General features: G+C 34.8%; 1 protein-coding gene across 1 annotated transcript in view; it reads right to left on the bottom strand.

Moving 5' to 3' along the window:
- LOC120632638 (hemicentin-2-like) overlaps nt 1-22,745 on the bottom strand; it is a 46,109-nt gene that overhangs the window by 1,948 nt on the left and 21,416 nt on the right. Inside the window, exons 3-5 of the mRNA XM_039902586.1 lie at nt 21,257-21,467; nt 17,579-17,678; nt 8,562-8,719 (exon numbers count right to left, since the gene is read on the bottom strand). Coding sequence (XP_039758520.1) covers nt 8,562-8,719; nt 17,579-17,678; nt 21,257-21,467 — 469 coding nt within the window. The remainder of the gene's footprint in view (nt 1-8,561; nt 8,720-17,578; nt 17,679-21,256; nt 21,468-22,745) is intronic.

Genomic DNA, 22,745 nt, shown 5'->3' with positions numbered 1-22,745 from the left:
TACAAATAAGGACACAAAACGTTTTTCTTGTCATTCATTTACTCCATTTTAGGCCACAATATCCTCCAATCCATAGGCTATATTATAATCATCAGGTACGATCGCAACCAAGCGCTGAACAACATATAAGAAATCATGATCCAATACCAAAGCGACACAACAATGTTTGAAGTTGAGGATTAAGAAAAGTATTTCATTTGGTAAATTTTGTACTACAGGAATTTTGTCATAATAATATAAGGCAACTGGTTTGTTGAAGCAAAGTCGATAAAATCCGTCAGATAAATTTACTCCCGTTAAGCCAGTCCTGCAGGAATTTGTATCGAAACCGTAAAGTTCAGTTAAATAATGTTGAATGCGGAATTAAATACGCTCACAGTACAAGTCCTTGTTACTAACAGATTACGATCTCACTGTGAAAAGTACGTTTATATGCTTGCATAGTCAATTCTCTGATATTTATACCTATCAGCTGGATAAGTTACCTAAATATATTAGTATATAAAGTATAAACTAGGCAACATTTTACCGCGGAAAAGATTGAAATTACTTATATAAATATTTTCAAGATAGGTCTGAAGAGACCAATGAAATATTAAAAAACGTAGGCGTTGTACGTTTACGTAAGCGTGTAGACGTGTTTATCGATAATTATTTAAAGACCTTAAACTTTAAATTTAAGAACAACTTTGTGCTATTCGGTCATAAATAACTATTAAAATTAAAGTTAATATCTTAATGCATTCAAGGTCTCAGGTGGCTCAAGTTCTACTTTTTTATTACTTTACCTTAGCCACTCTAACAAATTTGATGGACCCTCGAAATTCTCACAAACGCTACCACCTGCGTAAGATGAATTCATTCCAAGTCGAACACAGACAAAGAAGTCGGGCGCGGAACGAAATAGGTAGGTATATTATTGTCTGGCAGACGAATAGGTGGTTGTTGGTGGCTGTCTTCTTTGTTTTTTCTTTCTTAGCTGAACGTTATAAATTATTAATGATGCTCAATCAAGTCGTATGGATATATTATGACACCACCCTTGAATTAGCTTGCGTACCATTTCAAATAGGTAAGTATAATTTTCCCTTACTTGAAGCAGTCTGGAAGATAAACACAATGCGATATATATGTATGTTAGCCACTGATGTTAAATATATAAATTAAATATTTTTGGTTGCACTTAATAGTTGAATGTACCAACAAAAAAATTAGATTGGTATTTTTCGTGTTTTTCGCATTTGTCGGTAAAAAAAATTATTTAGCATAGAAATAAAAAATACTACCTATGATATTTCTATCGCGATAAACATCATAGCGATAAGGCTATGAGAAGATTCTTTGTAAAATTAGTCTGAGTAAGATGTGTGAGGCTCAATTGAGTCTCAAGCACCGATAGCGTCGATGAGATATGGCACGTATGCCCCTTACGTATGCTCAATAAAAATATAGTTGCCGATGCCCTTATAGTAACAAAAGTGTTCGAGGCATAATAGTAAGTATGTAAAGATACAGCGTGTATATTTATAGTAAAAAATTAGATTTTAATGTAAAATTATCATGTCTGCCTATGAATGACTGGCTTATGACTGTATTAAATTACAATGATACTTCAATACTTTGGATACATTGATGAACTTTGACCTTTGAACTTCTTTTATGTTTTATAGTATGGGGGTTACATAAATCTTAAATCTCTTCTGTTCTTTTCATCATATAACAAAAAAGTTCTGATATTCCTTAATTAAATTTATGCATTCACAAAAAATTAAACTCTAATCTGTCGATTTCTTGCTACGCTTCTGTTTTTTCCCTTTGTTATTTATAGTCTGTAACCTGAATGTTTTGTGATGTTTATATATGTCTTGTGTTAGCTTTTCCCATCATGCACATCAAAACCGCTCTGTCCGGGTTCATTTTTATAATCGGTCAATCACACCATAATATACTGTGCTATTTTCAGTAATGGTCGCTATCTTAAAAGTGACCCGATGCCATAAACAAAAGTTGAGTAGTATGGGGTTATAATACTTACTCTTCAATTAGATCGTAGATCGATTTTATTTAGGAATCTTTTATATGCGTACAAGTCGTTTGTAAGTATAGTTACGAGTAGTTAGATGTTACACCAGCTTTAAACCAACACAACATTGAGGCAGCGTCGGGACTTTTAGGTGTAGTCGCGATTCGTAATGAATACACTAAATAAGTTTATTCTTCGCCAGTAATATTGCTGCAGCGATACTGCAGTATCTAAAAAGCACGTGCGGAGGAGATACTCATAACAAATTTCTCTCGGTAATCGTCCAATTAGTATGGTATTATAGTAAAGTCTACCGGATTCGATCTTCACTAATCGTATCTGCATTGCGTAACCAACAAAATTTACTGGCACAATAGGTTAATTATTTACTGAAATTTATTTCATTATTTATCATTATCATATTAACCTATGACCGGCCCATTACTAGGCATGGATCTCCTCCCATAATGAGACCGGGTTAACGCCGTAGTCCATTATGTTTGCCTAGTACGGATTGGTGGACTTCACACCCCGTTGAGAACATTATGAAAACTCTCAGACATGCAGGTTTCGTCACAATGTTTTCGTTCACCGTTGAAGCAAGTGATATTTTAATTGCTTCAAAACGCACATAACTCAGAAAAGTAGAAGGTGGAGGGTGGTGAAGTCAAATTTGGCCCCCCGAGAGTGAAGTCCTACTCACGGGGCTATCACCACTTCTAATTTGTGTACATATAGTTAAATAGTTACTATACTAGCGATATAAAACAAAACATTGTTTTTTTAATTTTCGTCTACACAAATGTGAATTCAATTTATATATATTAGGGCTTTATCCTTCTAGCTGATAATTTATCTGGTATATATGGGATTGAGGGATATATTATCTTTGTTTAAATAATAAAATGCTCCTCTTACGATACCTCCGTCCGTCCGTCCGTCCGTCAAATCTGAGCCGATTTTAGCAACTATTTTATTTTGATTATGATAATTTTCATAAATATTTGATTATTGTAGAAAGAGCACCCCTCAGTGAACATCAGCAAACCCTTAACTTGAGACATTTTTTAATAACTTTTGATTTTTTTGTTGTGTTATCTGAATTATTTATGTTCTGCGTGCAATAAAGTGTTTCTTCTTTTTCTTAAGAGTGAACGATGCGACGATTGAAACTTGAAAAATGAGGGTGTGCCCGCTGGTTTAGTAAAATGAGTGGCTGTGTGAACCATAAGGTGGTAACCTCCTGCATACTATTTAACTAAGATTATTTTCTGATTCTGAGAAACGATTACTGTTTATTGTTAATGAGGGAACAGGGCATCGGTCACAGCTCCTACAGCTGTAGAGATTTGATGAGGACTTAGACATCGTCCAGCTGCCAGTGATGGGAGCACTAGCTTAGGAAATGCTACTGTTGGCTTATAATTAGTCAAGATATCTCTGCAGGAAACATAGTTGCCAAGAGAGCTTTCACACTCTGGCGGTATGTAAAAACGCAGTGTAGGAACGTGCATTTATAATGTCTCGTGTCTTTTATTCGCGGGTTAACAGTTTAATTGCGAAAACTCTTAATAGCCGAGGTGTAGAGAATTACGGTGTGACGCATAGTTGAGGCTGGTGAAACCTTGGGGAGATTGATCGCAATCAAGAAGTCGTTTTCGAGTATTAAACTATATATCGTCAAAGTAAAATGGACGTAATGATACTAGTTTTAGAGTAGCAAATCTTATATTTCTGATTTTGTTTTACAAACAGCCCGAGTTAAAGAATTGTACGCAAATTTGCAAAAAAAAATACAGTAAAACAGACAACGGGTTTCGTTTTATTTTTAATTGACAAGCTTTTTCAAACATGGCATCAGTTATGACCATTCAGTCAAACAAAGTTATTTACATTTAAAGATCAAAAGCAATAAATAATTTTTATTACTTTATCTTTTCATTTGTTGGCAAATTTCATTTATTCTTTACTGTACGAAAGCCAGCGGTCATTCATAATACTCAATCAGTCAGGAGCTCTCTTAATACTTTTTTTAGCCAAAATCTCTTATTACATTCTCTTATTACAAATTGAAGCCTTTATGTAAGAGGTCTCGCTTTCGATACGTGTCTGATTTCAATTTTTAATTTTTCTTCTGCCTAGGTTTAGCCTTAGTGTACGAAAGTAAGCAGTTACTGCCTCAACACTATTCTAGCCAGCTTTTTCACAAAACACTCATTTAGCTGATCATTCGTGATTACGTAGAAAATCAGAAACTTTCATATAATTTTTCTATCGACTAGATTCTATCGATTAGATTCATCCCCTGATGAAAAATTATATGAATTTTTTTAAAGTTGGAATTTTTAAAATAAGTGAAACACTTATTTCTTTATTTATAATCGAAAACCTAAAATCAAAGTTTTATAATTGTATCTTGAAAAATAAATTTTATATAACATTCCAAATCTAAAAGGGGTTGAATGGGGGATGAAAGCATGTTAAAAGTTTTATATCTGTTTAATAATCAAAATCAATTTTTTATATATTATAATATTTCAAAGTTTCAATGCTAAATTAATGTTTTGAGTAGCAGTAACTTAAAAATAAATAAATGGAAAAGTAATGCGCAGTGCGATATGCGACAGCTAGGTGTACACTATACAGCAAGAATCACAGTTAAAAGATCATTATAAGAGACTTATAATCTCTCAATCTCTCTTGATAATCTTTTAGCCAAAGGTCATTCCTAATACTCTATGATTTTTCGCAAATGCATTATAGGTGCCGCCGTCTGACATGGCATACTTTCTGCGCTACTATCTAAATGCACTTCTAGAGCACTTCTATCGTAATACGAATCCGACTTTAAGGTATTGAAATACCAAAATTAGCCTCCTAATCTTTCTTGCTGACCATGTTTTAGAGCTGTAAGTTATCATGTATATTTTTGATCATATAGATCTGAAAAGTAAGAACGTAGAGTTGAGAAAATTATTCTTTTTCAGTTCTAAAGTATGTGGAGTACCCATAATGAGTTTCTCTCCATGAATGCTCTACTAGTTGCTATAGTCTGGCAGTAAACTTTGCCGAACTCGCTCTCCGCACGTTGTATCTGCAATGCGTTACAAGGCTTCAATTTACTAACGGAATAGGTCAAGTTATTGTCACATGCAAATTGCGTTCCAAAATTCCTTTAGATACCAATTGAAATAATATATTATTATTATCGCGAACCATATTCACTGCAGAATTCCGCATACTGGTAGTTCAAACTTTCTCTAACGAAAGACAACTGAAATTTTCTTTTTCACATTCATCTTATTTATTGAAGACGTGGCGTTTAGTTTTCTTGCGTAAAGGTACGTTAACGTACTCGTATATGTACCTGAAGAATGGGATATCGCGCATCAATCATAGTATTTTTATGCTTGTGTACAGTATACTGTAATTCTTTAAACACCTATCCAGGCGACTAATTAAGATCAATAGAGCGCTTTTTTGTTCTACGGCAGGTAACTCATTCGATGGATTGACAAACTTATTAAAGGCCATCCTTTAAGTTACTGTAAAAACTATTTGCAAGTTAGCATTCCTTGTAAGCAGTGGCGTGCATAGAAGGTATGCACAACGTATAATCTCCAGTACGAGTTATAAAAAACTTAATTATAGGCATTGTAAGAGTTAGAAAAAGCCTCGAAATAGTTCGTATAGGAGATTTAGTTAATTTTATATCATCTGCATACCCTGTGCAGCCTCTATGTACGCCACTGCTTGTAAGACACTTGTGAAGCGATTAACAAAAAGTATTATAACATGACAAAGAATTGTTACGTATTCTAGCTAACCTATTAATACCGCATGTATCAACTTTTTTATTAAATTTTTTCGTATTATGTACTGAAGCGCTGACGCCTCTATGTGATAGGTCCGATACGAGTTGAACGTGGGTGATTTAGATTTTTTTTATTTTACATTTGCTGAGTTTGAGTCCGATGAGAGGCTTTGTGTGCGGCTAGTAATTATCTTATAGGTATGCATAGACAATTCTAGGACAGAATTCTAAGACAGAACTTGCTTTCATGGTTACCTAGTAGGTACTTCCAAATTTATTTGATTTACATAATTTACGGATAGTTTAACTACACTATTCAACTATATTGTTTGACTATACTCAAACGATAAAGTTACTAAAAGCTACGTGTTGAATTTCTATTCAGGTAACTAAAGTTAATCACTTCCCCGAATTCAGCAACGAAATGTATCCGCAAAAGCTTTACATCGGTTACAATAAGTATGGGTAAATTTCGAATGAAATACGAATGGCATTCCTATGCACACATCGTCAATACGGAGGTGAAAAGATCGAATAGTTTCTAATATTGATATGAAATAATAGAGTGTAAGCGTATTTGATTCCCATTCGCAGTAATATTGATTTAGGCTTGTATTGTTTATTCTTACTTACTGTAGAGCAAATGTTTGTTTTGTATCACAAACGAAGCTATACGGATGTAGTCAAATATTTGTCCTTATTGAAAATTATTATCATGGTTATAGTCAAAAAAATATATAATATTATCGATAATTTCGTACCGAATAGATTAGTAGAGTATTTAGTCTTTATTCTAATGGAAATGTAAGTAATACCTTAGGTCAGACTATCTAAGCTAGAATCCAAAGTATACCTTTGGGTTTAAGAACTTTGAAGTATTCCTACGTAATAAATTTATTAGGAAATAAAATGATATTAATAAAAAAAAAACAATAATGAAATGTAATTTAAAAAAAGTAAATTTTATTTTTTATTTTTGGTATTGTTTGAAACAAACACTATTAATAAATATCCCTACCAATAAATCCCTACTTATTAACGAGTGCAACTGATCTTCGTTCTTTTTACAGTGAGATAATTATTTTATGAACCATAAGTAGGTTACTTTTAATCCCGGAAAAATATTTGGTTCCTATGAGATAGATAGAAAGCGTAGTAAATTGTATTATTTGTTGATTAAATATTCATGCAACAACGGCAAAATGGATTTTTATACTGGCAGGCATATATTTAACATACTTCTGTGTATCACCAGGTGATATCTGCATATCGTCTGAGAAAAGTACAAAAATCCTTTGTGGGGATGGGTATATGCTTTTATAACATGATATCGAAGGTAATATTAGATCTACCTTTGCCTAAGTTTAAACAATATATTAAAACACATTTAATAAGTGTGGTTACTACACGATTGATGAATTCCTAAACGACAAGGCTGCATGGAAGCAGGCAACTCCGCTCTCATCTCTCACAAAACAGAAAAATTCTAAAGATTGTTAAACTTTAAAATGATGTTTGAAAAGAGCAATCTGCTGAGTTTCTTGCCGGCTCTTCTCAGTGGAACTTCCGAACCGGTGGTAGAGTCACTATAAACAGACCTGACATTTCATAAGTACTTATTAATTAGGCCTACTTGAAATAAATGAATTTAGACTGAATTATTGGAGCCAAAACGTTAGCGTGAAGTGAGGGAACAAGATAAGTTTTTCTTCGCGCCTTTTCCAAGCTACTTACACTGGCAAAGAAGAATCAAAAGAAGAAGAAGATAAATTCGTATTGCCGGATAGAAGCTGAGATTTAATTGAATACAACAAGCGTTCCCTGACCAGACATAATTTAATTGCATTTAACCGTTCTAACAAGGAAATGCGTATTTATACGTAGTTCGTTCGTGGTCCGTATTAGTTTATGCGTATAAAAGATGGCGCTGATTCATTTGTGGGTTGAATAAGTGTAAAATATTTTTTTCCAGGGCCCATACCTTTTTATTTATATCAATGTACGCAGATTATTTTTTTACGGAAAAACTTCTTAAAATATGTATATCCATGCGAAAGTTCGTTTGTTCTTCTTTTACGTATACCTACTTTTACATATTTTACAATACACGCCGCGGGATAATCTAGCATTAACATTATCATCATATCAACCGATAGACGTCTACTGCTGGAGTTCCAAATTTCACGGTTCTGTGCCCCTTGGATCCAGCGGCTACCTGCGACGGGCTTAATGTCGTCTGTCCACTTTGTTGGGGGACGACCAATGCTTCGCTTACCAGTTCGGGACTGCCATTCCAGCACTTAGGGACCCCAGCGTCCATCCTTTCTCCGAACTACGTGCCCGGCCCATTGCCACTTCAGCTTCGCGAGTCGTTGAGCTATGTCGTTAACTCTGGATCTTCTACGAATCTCCACATTTCTGATTTGATCGCGTAGAGATACTCCGAGCCTAGCTCTTCCCAGCGCCCGCTGAGTGACACTGAACCTTCTTATGAAGCCCATAGAATAACGCATACTATTAACATATAAATACAATATTGTAAGATATCCTCTAAAACCCAAATCCGGAGAGTTATCCATAATGTTCTCAATCAGCACATGGCCAGCATGGCCTTTCTCATTCTAGGAGAATACTCTCTGTAGTTGGCCGCTAATGGATTTTAAATACTATTAAATAATATTTTAAATTTTAAATAGCGTTGCTAAGCATTTAAGTGAAACTCACCAGAACTGCTTGGTGCGCAAGTGTAGTTCCCGGAGTCGTGGGGAGCAGCGCGAGCTATGAGCAGCCGACTCGTCCGCGTCCGCTGCTCAGTTTCCACGCTGATCCCTCCACGCTGTGCGTAGTTGACGACTTGCTCTCCCCGATACCAGTATATAAAACTGCAAATAATTTGTTTATTTTACTTATGCGTGGTGGTAAACTACTGCTGGTTTGTTTGGTGCTGTTTAGACAATCTTACTGGTGGGGATGTATGTCACGTCCGATACCTCGAGGTCCTAGGTTCGATTCCCGGGCTGGGCTAAGAATTGCTAGTTATGGGGTTTTTCTGACAAACCAGGAACGTTAGTTGTGTAGGGAACACCCGTGTGCAGCAAGATAATAAAACTTTGGTTCCGGTTATTATCACTTACATACACTTTTTTATTAAAGAAAACAACGATAATTATAGGCACTGATAAATATTGTAGAAGCCTGCCAACCCCTTCCCTAAAATCTTCCTAGATAATTAATATTGACCTGAATTAATATATCTTTTTCCAATGAGCAAAAGAGACAGTTCTTTTCGGTTTTTTAAGATGATGATAATGTAAAAAATCACCATTATCAGCCTATTAACGAATCTAACAGGTCATATGGTTCCATTTATCAAGCTACTCCAATGAAGAATAACGTGCTTAAATGCGCAAGGGTGTTCTTTAAATAACCAATATTCCCGGGTTGGTCATCAGAATCAGAAAACCCAATACTTAAGTATTCTTGGCCTGACAAGGGAATCGAACCCAGGACATCGTCATCGTAGTTGAACATACTAACTACTATAAAAACGAGGCAAATAGTAACCCAAAGTTACGAACTTGTTACGGTCATCTTTTATTAACTGTGATTAATCAAATAGTTTTTTAAATCATATTAATTAAACTTAATATTAAATATTTAATGGAACAATATTGCACAAAGGAGAGTTGTAGTAACCTGCCTAACAAGATTAAAGTGGTAAGCTAACCGTAATTTACTTGGTCATCATCAAAATTTCAACCGTAAAGTGGCTTTAGTAGTAAAACGCCTAAATGTCGAGATTACTCTGATGGGAGATCTTAATGCCTATGTCGCAGATATATTGGGGAGACTGCGTACTTAAAATGTAAGTAGTCGCAGTAATTTAAAGTACACCTATTGCAAACTTTTAAGCGATTGTAAGATGGTTGGTATCCTACTTTGCAAGCTGTAAAAGTCACGGTAAAAATACTTTAATGAAAAAGCTCTTGATGGAATTCTTGTTTTTTTTATAGTTAATAAAAATTGCCGGACTAAGCTGATGACCCACCTGGTGAACAAAACTTTGCAGGGTATGCAAGGCACAACCTACAAAGTGCCGCCCTGTTTAGTAAGCACTTTTAAAACATTAACTCTGCCTGTTTGTAGTGACTCTACCACCATCAAGCCTTATGTGCCTGTTACACCGAGCCACACTCTTTAGACCCGAACACAGAAATGCGGCTTTGTGGCTGTACCTAAGCATGACGGAAGTACGAGCTGTGTCTCAAAAAGCCTTATATAGCTAAAAAATTTAAAATGAAGTACCTAAGTTTAATTAATAATGAACAGCTACGATATTATTGAAATTACTGTACTATGAACCTCTAAACGCATTAAAAGACAAGAATATTATAAGTGGCAGAAATACCTAAGCATGACGAAAGTACTACACTGGACGAGCTCTGTCTCAAAAAGCCATATACAGCTAAAAAATTTAAAATACAGTATCTAAGTTTAATTAATAATGAACAGCTACGATATTATTGAAATTACTGTACTATGAACCTCTAAACGCATTAAAAGACAAGAATATTATAAGTGGCAGAAATACCTAAGCATGACGAAAGTACTACCCTGGACGAGCTCTGTCTCAAAAAGCCATATATAGCTAAAAAAGGTAAAATAAAGTATCTAGGTTTAATTAATAATGAACAGCTACGATATTATTGAAATTATTGTACTATGAACCTCTAAACGCATTAAAAGACAAGAATATTATAAGTGGCAGAAATACCCAAGCATGACGAAAGTACTACACTGGACGAGCTCTGTCTCAAAAAGCCATATACAGCTAAAAAATTTAAAATACAGTATCTAAGTTTAATTAATAATGAACAGCTACGATATTATTGAAATTACTGTACTATGAACCTCTAAACACATTAAAAGACAAGAATATTATAAGTGGCAGAAATACCCAAGCATGACGAAAGTACTACACTGGACGAGCTCTGTCTCAAAAAGCCATATACAGCTAAAAAAGTTAAAATAAAGTACCTAAGTTTAATTAATAATGAACAGCTACGGTATTATTGTAACTACTATACTATGAACCTCTAAACGCATTAAAAGACAAGAATATTATACTTGAATAGCGATTCAAAGTTGAACAAATTTGAAGAGACAAAGAGGCATGGCAAACAGTTCTTGTTGAAGCACTCCCATAATCTCATTCATATGAACCTCCTTTGTCTGAAGCCTTTCTACTCATTTGCCTATACATACGTTTAACCTCATTTCAAATACGCAAATGAACCTTGGATAAGACCATTTTCATAATATAAAGCTCACAAAAATAATTTTTAATATTTAGATAAAATATATTTTAGTTTTTACTTCCGAAATTCTTTATTACTACGCGTAGATTAGCCTAATATCACCCCCATGTTGTGTTTCCATACCTCCCTATTCAATTATCTGCGTAGAATTCCTGGTATTCCGTGAGATTAAAAGTTATTTATGCAACTGTTGTATAATAAGGGTTATTTAAACAGGAATGTGGGATAATAGTATCACATGAGTGTATCTAAGTAAGTAAGTGTAAAGTATTTACTATCAAGAGTATAGAAGACTTTATACACTTCCATGATACGAAGCCTCTTTAAAAAATTCTAAGGATTGGCTGTTTTAATGTCAGCATTAAGGTAACTAACTTTCTGCTATCATTAAAAGAGCCAGTTCTAGTGACTTTACATGATCCATTACTAAGTTTATACAAATACACTAAACACAAATAAACTATGCATTAGTGAAAAAAATATTTATTGCAGAAGTTAATATCAATTTGTATGGTGTCATTAATCAAATCAAAAAAAAGAAGGTTTCGATCCCGATGTACTCGGGGAATATTTAGTTTTACTTTACTTTTTTTTTATTTTATATGCAATCCGAAAAATATAATAATTATTATAAATATAAAAAGATTTTTATCAGGCGGTGTGCTGTCAAAACTTGAATCTCAATTCTTTTTAAGAAATAGGCTGGGATACTAATAACCTATATTTATTTCGGCGGTACCGGTACCTTACCTGGTGGTATGTGATGCAGCACTCTGAGATGGTAGCACCCGAATCTGACAGAGCTCACATATTAAATCCATAACAATAAAAAGGAACCTTCAGAGTTTCAGGGACGGAGCGTAGCACCGCACCCATGAATCCTAAATCGGTTTCCACGCGGCATTGAACTGAAATGCTAAATCGTTTGTCTCTGTCATTATTATATATTTCAAAATAATATCTTCCTATTAACTCATAGAAATAGGACGTGAAAATGGTAGACATGATTCTCTCGTATCGCGCATACTAGCGCTTAGGGACTTGTTCTGTAGCACTAAAATGTCGGATGCCGAAGTTATATAAAAAGTGTCAGTGTTATGTTATATAGTCTGTGGTTATTCCTGACAGGTTAACGTTCGCGCCATTTTGCAACTAAGTGGAAATGACTTATGGATTCAATTATAATACAGCCACAATGAATGTTTAGTCATCAGTGTGATAGTACTTTTTATAGTTGAAGTAACGTTTAAAAATATTCAATCCCTATCGTTTTGTTAGAATGACATTTAACGAGATACGGAAAAACTTCGTTGATTTATTTTCGAATTAATTGCACATACGTTTTATTCGACCAACAAACTGAAAATCGCACTCGATTGGGTACAACTAGTCTCTATGGAATTACTCATTAATTAACATTAAAACATCAGATGCAATAACGCAAAACAGCATCGCGGTTTTTTATTCCTATCATTGCTATTTATAATATACTAGCTGTTGCCCGCGACTTCGTCTGCGTTTGATTTTGTTTTTAAAGTATTCAGTATCGCTTAGCCTTAAGTGAGTATTGTAGTATATATATACATATATATATAACATGTGACAAATAATTTGCAATAAAATAAAATTGCGACTATAATTAAAGATCTAAGATATCCTATCTCTTTAGATGGACCAGACTGCTCACGGTGAGCCAATTTAATTTAAAATCGGTTAAGTAGTTTAGGAGTCCATCGCGGACAAACATCGTGACAGGAGATTTTTATATATTAAGATATCATGTTTTTTGAAATTATTAAAATAAAATAAAAAATAGGTTTATTTTATTTTAATGCATTATTATTCAATGATTTGATAATTTTCTCACTCATGCTGGCCACAAGCAGCTGAATTTATGTGAAGCAAACAAAACCCATTTCTTTATGTTTGCAACTGGCCCGCCATTAATAACGTGAACAGTTTCATTTTACTAAAACCCAATATATTTTTTCACGCAACCTATTTATTCTCGCATCCATAAACATGATAAGCTTATTTTCTGATAAAAGGGTCGGTCGAGGTCCCTAAGTGAGGCATTCTTTGCCTATCAGCATTTAATGGCACCATGTGCCCGAGATCTTTCAGCTGAGGGACCTTAAATTTGAATATTGATGGGGTGATACGCTCCGTGAGAAACTCTGAACATTCGTTTTTTCTTAATTCTCATGGGCTATACACTAATGTATACGTTTATGAAACGATGATAGCTCAGTGGTTAGAGGTTCGGCGTCCCTTTTAGGGAACCGTGTTTGAGCGCTGCACCTCTAAGTTTACGGAGTTATGCGCATTTTGAATTTAAGCAATCACTTGCTTAACTTGAAAAACACAGCGAGGAAGCTTGCATGCATGAAGGTTGTCCGTTACGTTCTCAAAGGTGGGTGAAGTCTACCAACTTTGGCCAGCGTGATGGACTAAGGCCTACATCTATATGATTTTAAGAGGAGATCTGTGCCCTATGATAAGCCGGTAAGCGGTCAATAATGATCATAATACGTGATCAACTCTAATGCTTGAATATACATGGAAATAAGCTTATCTTGGTTCAAATTGATTTTAACTGTTTGATACGCGTAAGAATATACAACGTTAATAAAAAATATATATTACAAATCAATTATATGAATATATTCGTACATAAACCTCAGCTTAGTTTCTTACCAGGTGGGCCTACGAACGAACATGAGCAAGAGGAAGATTATGTCCAATGCAAATGTTCCGCTTCAATCAGTAATCGTTGAGAGCACTGCACTCGAAATTGCCGACGAATACGTATATCTAGGACACAAGATTCAGTTTGGTAAGATCAGGTAAGATCCAATTTCGAGAAAGAGGTGAACCGCCGAATCCAACTCAAATGGGCAGCGTTAGGAAAACTTAGTGACATCTCTTCGTCCAAAATCCCTCCGTGTCTGAAGACCAAAATCTTCGAACAGTGCGTAGTGCGAAGGCTCACAGACACTCAGCGGGCGATGGCAATGGGCGGGGCACATAGCTCGGAGAAAGGATAGTCGTTTAGGTCCTAGAGTGCTGGAATGGCAGCCCCGCACTGGTAAGCGCAGCGTTGGTCGGCCCCGAATGAGGTGGACAGATGACATTAAGCGTGTCGCAGAAAGAAGCTGGACCCAAGCGGCACAAAACTGGAATTTGGAGCTCCCTACAAAAGACCTATGTCCAGCAATGGACGTCTATCGGTTGATATGATGATGATGATTTTTCGTACATTCATATCATCATCATTATATCAACCCATTACCAACCCACTGCAGGGCACGGTTCTCGACCTTAGTCCACGACACTGGCCCAGTGCGGATTATTTGATAGAGGTCAGATTGATAGACTTCACACGCCTTTAAGAACATTGAACATGATCTCCCAGGCATGCAGGTTACCTCACGATATTTTCCTCCACTGTTGAAGCAAGTAATGTCTTAACTACTTAAAATGTACATAACTTAAAAATGCATGCTGGGATTCAAACTCGGCCCCTGAAAGTGTAGCCGAAGCCCTAACCACTGGAATTCACATTCATATCATTACAATAAAATTGTTGTGAATTTAAATCAAGGGAGTATTGTGAAAAGTTTTATTCACAAGCAGCCAGTAACAGTGACCTCTTTTTTAAAGCTTACAGATTAAATTCCAGGTCATGGGAAATATTTGCTTAAACAACGCGTCGAGAGATTACGATGCAATTTTAATTACCCCAAAAACAAAGTTTTATGTTCAATTGAAAGGGTTTGTATTGCAACCTTCTTTATTAATGAGTACCTACATTATAAAAACAACGGGTTGTTATACGTTTGACGTGTCTGTGTGTATGTGTGTGTGTCTGTCAGTGGAATTATATTTCCCAAACTTATATACCAATTTTGAGTTTGTTATTTTGTTTGAAAGTATGTTTGATAAAAACGATCCAAGAGTGCTGCCGCCACAAATTGGCGGATTACATATTTTGTTACAGCTCCCCTCAAATTGGATATAAAATTAAAGGGGTTGACTAGCAGAACAATATGCACTATGACAAATTTCAAATCCAAGATGGCCGCGACCACAAAATAACATGTTACTTAATTATTCACAACTCCCTCAATGTAGGAATCTAATAAAAGAGCATGATTAATAGAATAATGTACACAATATTGAAAACGGGAATTTTTTCCATTTTTAATTTGTATAATATTCACCTTTCTTTCGGATAACTAATCGTAACCTTAAGCCACGAAATCTTTCGAAACAAGATTTGTTTTTCAATTAATTAACTTGCATTTTTTTATTTATTCGTCGTCATTTAAAGCATAATTTGTCATCATTAATATTATCCTTCTAGGCATACGCCGCGCTAATAGACCTAATATTTTTTTTAGCACAACGGGTTACGCGGATTCTCTCACGAGATTGGATGACTCCAGCTATTCACTTTGACAAATTTTTTTTTCTTCTACAATTAAACCTGGCCTGCAATCTCACCTGGTAAGTGATGATGCAGTCTAAGATGATAAAGGGCTAACCAGATTAATTAAACTGTACCTCTAATCGCTTTCTAGGCGACATCGTGCTGGAACACTAAATCGCTTGTAGGCACGCCTTGGTCGGTAGGGTGGTCACTAACCACAGCCCAAGCTAATTATCATAGCAGACTAGAGAAAATTCAAAAATTCCCAAAATCTCGATCGAACCCGCGTATACTATAGCGATTACCACTGTGCCGGAGAGACCGTCAAGTATTTTTATCCCAGTACCTTGGAATCAATTTTTATAGATCATCCTAACCATAATCCCAACCAAGGTTTATCATTTTCGTGAATAGGAACTAATGTCGATATTTTCTTTTCATTTTAAAAGAGTGTACGACGATCTAAAGAATTCAACATCGAATGACTGGCATTTAGTTAAGTAAACTATCAATATAAATGCGAGTGCTTTCAACCATTACTTACACACGTAATACAATATTTTGTATTTTTTAAATCCTTTTTGCGATTGCAAAGATGCTCCCAAAGGCAATACTTCATTTACAGTCGGCCTCTACTCGCAAATGTATTCGTCCTTTCAACGCGAAAGCTCTAGCTGATGCAGGCGTACCCTTTTAGACTGATGAGATAATTCAACTCATGGATATGCAATCCAATGAGCGGCACTGATTTTTTTAAGGTTGTAGTGCGTAGTAATATTCAAATATGTATTTAATGTTATTGTAATGAAAGTCTTTATTTCCTAGATATGGGGCAGATATTATTTCTAGAAGCGAGTAACATGCAACATTATTGCTTAAAAAAACACAATATTCTTTTATTTTAAAAAAATTGGTTAAGTTAAAACGGCCTGTCAATATCAAGGCTTTCCAGGCTACGCCTAACCACACCTGTTACCCCATGAAATACTTACCATTAGTTTTCTTTGTTAAAGTAGGCATTAGTGTTTTTAGGATTTATTTCAGCCACGATACAGGTTTACCTTGTGTGTTTACCAACGGAAATTTTAATACACGTCTAATTGTTAAATTTTGATTCAATGACAACACTGACCTCTGCTATACTTAATATACAGTGAATGACAAAAATGTAATTTTAGATTTTTTTCATTGACACACAATTTTAATAGCAGACTTCGAACCCTGATGGCAACGGTAGGTCGTGCGTCCGCTTGGAAATGTTTCGGAACAGTAATTAATGGCAAACATTGAGAGTAAAACAGTGAAAGATCCTTTAAGAATTCAGACGGACAAAATAAAAAAGGTATAAAACATCATAAAACTTGTGAACTAACAACCTTATACAATATCAATCACCCACCATTGAACAACGACGATAGTAGTAGTAGGTAGAGCTTTTTGTAACAGAGCTAGTCCGAGAATAAATATGCTTATTTGCGCCGCCAAGCAGTATCGCTGTGTTTTGGTTTGAAGGCCATGTTTGCCGGTGTCATAATAGACACATGAGCTTAATACTTATCCTCGCCTCAGATTGGTGGACCCAAGGCAGCACTTTGTAGAACATATTCTTTGCGCAGTCTTTGCATGACTGGCGAAATGTTGCTTTGTTTATAGGCAATGGTTTTCCGCTTAGCGTCAGTCATCGTGATTTATTACCATAAAAATAAGGAATTAAAGGCTTGATAATGACGCCAAATATTTTACACACGAAAATTCAAACTATAATAAGCAAATTTAAAACTAAAAAGACTATAGAAACTAGACTAAAAACCCCCTTACCACAGAGATCATTCTGTCAAGATTTTGCATTTTTCAGTCGAAGTCACCGTTTGAATAACTTTTAATGCAGCTATATTATATCTGAATGCAACTCAAGTTTTCAGTATCTTTTCATTAGAGTAATGGAAAAGGTATGCTTTTATGCTTTTACATAAATGAAAATCTAAACTCACCTTGGCGGGTCCGGGGCGTGCTTCGCGACGCAAGTGAGATTGATATCCGAGCCCGCTCTCACGAACAGCTCCGGCCCAGATAAAATTTCAGCCTTCGACACTGTTGAAAGTAACACACTTTATTGATATAAACTACCTTTCAGTTTATATTTAGATTAAACAGGTCTTGTGAAGGACTATTTACCTGCTTCTTGCTAGTAGTTATTTTAAAGCATAAATGTTGGTTTGTATTACCGCTTGTGGACGTTTTAACTTCAGGTTTTAAAGTAAATACAAAAGAATGAATGGACAAAAGATATAATTTTATTATATAGTACAATAGTAGAAAGATTCAGTAATAAAATACACGTAACATGAACAATTAAGGAGCCTTTACGCTACCTTTATCTTTTCCAGGAAGCCAGAGGCGAAAAAAATAACAAACCTAAAAAAATAAACCTAATCTCATAAAACAAAAGGTCTGCTGCGATCATAATAGCGTACCGTTTCGGTCTTTTCGTAAGTCTTTTTTTGCCAGATAGACTTTCGCTTGACACTACCAAGTCAAATATTTGAATTAATATGCGGTTCTTTTGCCTGGAAAACGCCTTTAATTATATATATGTCTATATCTATACTAATGTTATAAAAGGAAACATTTTTTGTTTGAATCCAATAGGCTGCAAAATTACTGGACCGATTTTAACCATTTATTCGCCAAGAGAAAGCTAAACTACCGAAACAAATAGGTTATTTTTAGAGTTACGCTAAATTGAAAAAGTTCTTTTTAAAAACTGCACCGATTTTTTTTTACAAGAAAATATAACTTTAAACACAAAAACAAACGCGGACTTAAGTAGTCGCCGGAAATATATATAGTATATATACTTATAAACTCGTACCTACTCATATTATAAAAGCAATGGTGTTTTTGTTTCTATATCGACAATTTAAACCCTATTTAAGCCATCAATTCAATTGATTACTGGGCGTTATTTAAAAGGACGGTGAGTAACATAGGCTACTTTTTGTCCCAGAAGAACTCAAGGTGACCACGGGATTGATATTATATTGGCGGTGGAAACAAAGGATAGCAAAAGAGTTAAAGCGTATAAACTTTATTATGTATGAGAACATGTAGCAAGAAAATATAAGAAACGTAGTCTGCACCGTGTAGGTACATATATATGTGTGTCATTTATAATCAAGTAAAGCTAGGTACATAATAATATAATAAACATATTAGTACAATCGTAATTATAGCAATAGGTAATAGCTGTGTCAATGGCTCAATTTGTGTTAATATTAATAATTGTTCCCTATTGTGGTGCTAAACAGTAGGTACAGAATTTCAATATAATTGAAACGCTAATATCACAGCAAATATTGATTAATTAAGCACCGTTTAGTCTCAGTTCGTCGGTTACATAAAATGTTATAAAATATTAATAAATTAGTCCAAATTACGTACGCATGGAGCGTCACATGAACATGAACGCAGCGTGGGCCATAAGAGGTTATCGCGATCTGCGGAACCTCAATTGAATGTGCAAAATGTATATGATAAAGATATACGTCTCATGATAGTTGACGAGTTCAAAGTGATCTCGGATAATGTCAGTTGAATGACCGTTGTGATCGCCACGCCAGTATATGTCCATACGTAATTATATACGTGTGTGTGATCAATTACTCTTTAAATTTTAACCCTTTTTATTAGTGATCGATAGTTTTAACGCACTAATCTATACTGAGCGGAACTGCACGACTCTAACGATTATAAATGGCTTAAAATTTAATAAGCTTAACCCGACTTAGCAGAAGGGAAACAGTGGCAAAGATCTTATATTATAAAGAATCTTTGACCGTACTGTGTTGTAAAATTCCGTTCATAACGATTGGATAACCATGTATGTTATATGTATCATTTTAGATAATACGTAGATGAACTTATAATAGTTCACGGGAATTAAATTAATATGATATTTGATTGCCTCAAAAAAGCTATGCCAGCTATACATACAGACAAAGAGTCATAGCCTCGATCGATAATTTACACATTTTCATGTATTTAATTATCTTTGCATAATAAAATTAGTGGATTATTATGTTTAAGCTCGAACTTGCTTTGAGAGTCAATATTCTTATTTACGTACTCGTAGTTTGAACGTATAATGTTATACCCGAAATGACGGATCAAAGAGATTCGTTAAAGCCTCTCAACATATGCGAGGATCCACAAATTTAATAACCTATTTTGCTGTAATTAAAATATTCAATGAAAATTATGTAAGTATGAATTTAATATTTTTCTATTACTATTTTTCTATTGCTCCGCAGTTTCATCCGTGCTATCTATATCTATCTGTCTATATCCTAGTTAAATGTAATATATCCAAATATATATAACACATATTCTGTAATTTTTCTCTATTTTGTATGTATGATAATATATATTATATTAATTAAGTTTTATATATATGGTAGTAATTTCGCACTAACTTCTACTGTATACCTTGAAAAATCCGTGATAGCTCAGAGGGTAAGACATCGACTTCACATTCGGATTGACGAGTTTAAATCACAGCACGCACCTCTAACTTTAAACTTATGTGCGTTTTGAGTAATTAAAATATTACATACTTTAACGGCGTAGGAAAACATCGTTAGGAAAAGTGCACGCTTGAGAGTTCTCCATAATGTTCTCAAAAAGTGTGTAGCGTCTACCAATCCGCACAGGGCCAATGGAGTGAACTACGACCTTAGCACATTCTCATTGTGGAAAGAACCCCGTGCCCTGTAGTGGGCATTTAACGGGTTGATATGATGATTATATACCTTGCATCTATAGCTATTATCTTCTACGCCTTTGGTTGTCTGGAAGAGATAGTTATGTAGCAATAAAGCCGCCAAATTGTACCCTCTATATAACTAGTTCCATGTGTTCGTGTTTTCTGTTACATATTTTGCTGTTATGTACAATAAAAGTGTATTTATTAACTCAAATAACCATTATCAATACACAGGTTAAGTAACGCAAAATAAAGCCGGAGTTAGCATAGCACGGGGAAGATCACCGATGGTATAGACTTGTCAAATAAATGCTACAATTGATGCCCCCTTAGATGAATTTAAAAGGAAGGAGTGAAGACAGTGCCATAACACCTAGTGATAATAACGTCAGTCTGTAAAGACTCAAGCGACTAAGAAAAAGACGAAGAAGTAGTTTATGAGATTAACGCGTTCAACCGTACAAAAATACAAAAGTTGTCTGGGTGAGATCGGCAGTCATATCGCATATGACTGCCTTTGCACGCCTAATCTAGTTTTTAATTTCTTTGTTTTTTTTGTGTTTTGTTTTTGTGTGTGCAATAAAAAAAAACAATGAATACATACAAACGTTGAAAAAAACAATTGCAATAGCTCTTACAATTTTCCGTTTTTAGAAAATGAAGTTGTTGAAAGTTAAAACAAGAATATTATAAATTACCAATTAAAATTAAATTTTTATCTTTGAAAATTATATCGCAATTAGACGCAAAAAAAATCTTTAAATGCAAAGTACTTGGTAAAGTAATTGAATACGTGATCCATACTAAAACCCTATACAAATCAGAATGTAGCTTAGTATTTTTGCTTTAGCTTAGTTTCCATTCAGCTTTAAAACGCTCAAAATAACTTAATCCAATTGATACTAACCAACAACAGTGAGCCGAAAGGACAAACTAATCTTTGGTTCTGTAGACACTTGGCATTCGTACACCCCGGAGTCGCGCGGTTGTGCGGGTGCCACCCGCAGCGTCCACTCGTCCGACCCGTCCGCATGGAGAGCCGCAAACCGCGCGTCGCTGCTATACGTGTGAACTCCTACGGTCAGTATGTGCAAGTCTCGTTTACGGATCCAGGATACCTGTCAACAAAAGTAATTTTAGTATTAAGGTGTTTTAAAAAATTTGGTAAGTTTCAAGGGTTTTCTAAGGTTTCACAAAAGCTTAATATACAACAAAATTGATTCGAGGGAGTGCAAGGTACGCGTAGGTTTGAGTTTATAAGCATAATGTTATGTTAGTTAAAGTAAAACTAAACTGGCCACAATGTGACCTCGCGCCGCATCACGCCAGTTTTAGCAGAGAACAGAACTAATTAATTACAATTAGAACATAAATAAATTTATGATAATTCCTCCAAGTTTAGGTAAAGACAGTAATAAAATTATAAAGAAAAACAATGTGTCATCTCTCGTTTCAAACATGTCTCATTGTTATAAGGACCTTTCAAAAAGTAGATCGAAACTGCAATGTTTCCTCTTAGATGGCGCTACAGTCGCTATAAGACCGATGTAAAAGTAATATACTTATTTCGGCATTGACGGTAGGAGAGCCGTAGCTTAATTGGGAAAGCGCCAAGGCCGCGATTGTCAGGTTCAAATCCTGTCGGTTCCAAAAATTTTTATATGCATTTTAGATTTATAAAAATTGATAATTCCTCCTAAGTGTAGGTAAAAACACTAAGACAATTATAAAATTAACATAAATCAAATTAAAAACTGCCATGTAGAGTTCATGCATGTGATAATAAAAAATATGCTGATGCTCACACCAGCAAAGACATCTTAAATGTAATCATTAAAACTCAAAGTTTTTTGGTAACAAATATCTAGTGAGAAGCTGAAAGAGAAAAAAAACCTTTGAGCTCAAAGGTTTTTTTAGTGTGTAGGTTTTTTAGTAAATTGCAGTGATGATAAACATAGTGAGCGAAACTGGTATTTGAGCTACGTTATGTGATTACTTAAACAAAGTGAACACATCCTAGTTAGAGACTGAGTTAAGTTACTGGACTGTACTTGAGTTGTATCTAACTATAAGTAAAAGTTCAAGCTAAAATTAAGTTACTCATTAGATACCGTGCGACCACCAGCTTCTCCTACCAGTAGGTGCAAGTAAAATTCGTTTTAACCAGTTCACCTTCGTTAGGGTAGGAAATAAATGTAAAAACACATATCGATAAATATATAAGAGATAGTTAAATTTACATAGTGCCTTCATAGGCTATATTGTAATGGGTGCTCATCATCATAGATGCTTTATTGTTATTGACAGAGTATAATATATATATAATCTAGGCATAAAACCAGTGTTACAAACGCAGGCAGATGATATAAAATGGAAAAAAGCTATGGCACGAGATA

This window comes from Pararge aegeria, chromosome 20 (assembly GCF_905163445.1).
Source record: "Pararge aegeria chromosome 20, ilParAegt1.1, whole genome shotgun sequence".
Lineage (NCBI taxonomy): Eukaryota > Metazoa > Arthropoda > Insecta > Lepidoptera > Nymphalidae > Pararge > Pararge aegeria.
Note: the sequence above shows the minus strand (reverse complement) of the source record. Positions and strands in the feature narration are given on the sequence as shown.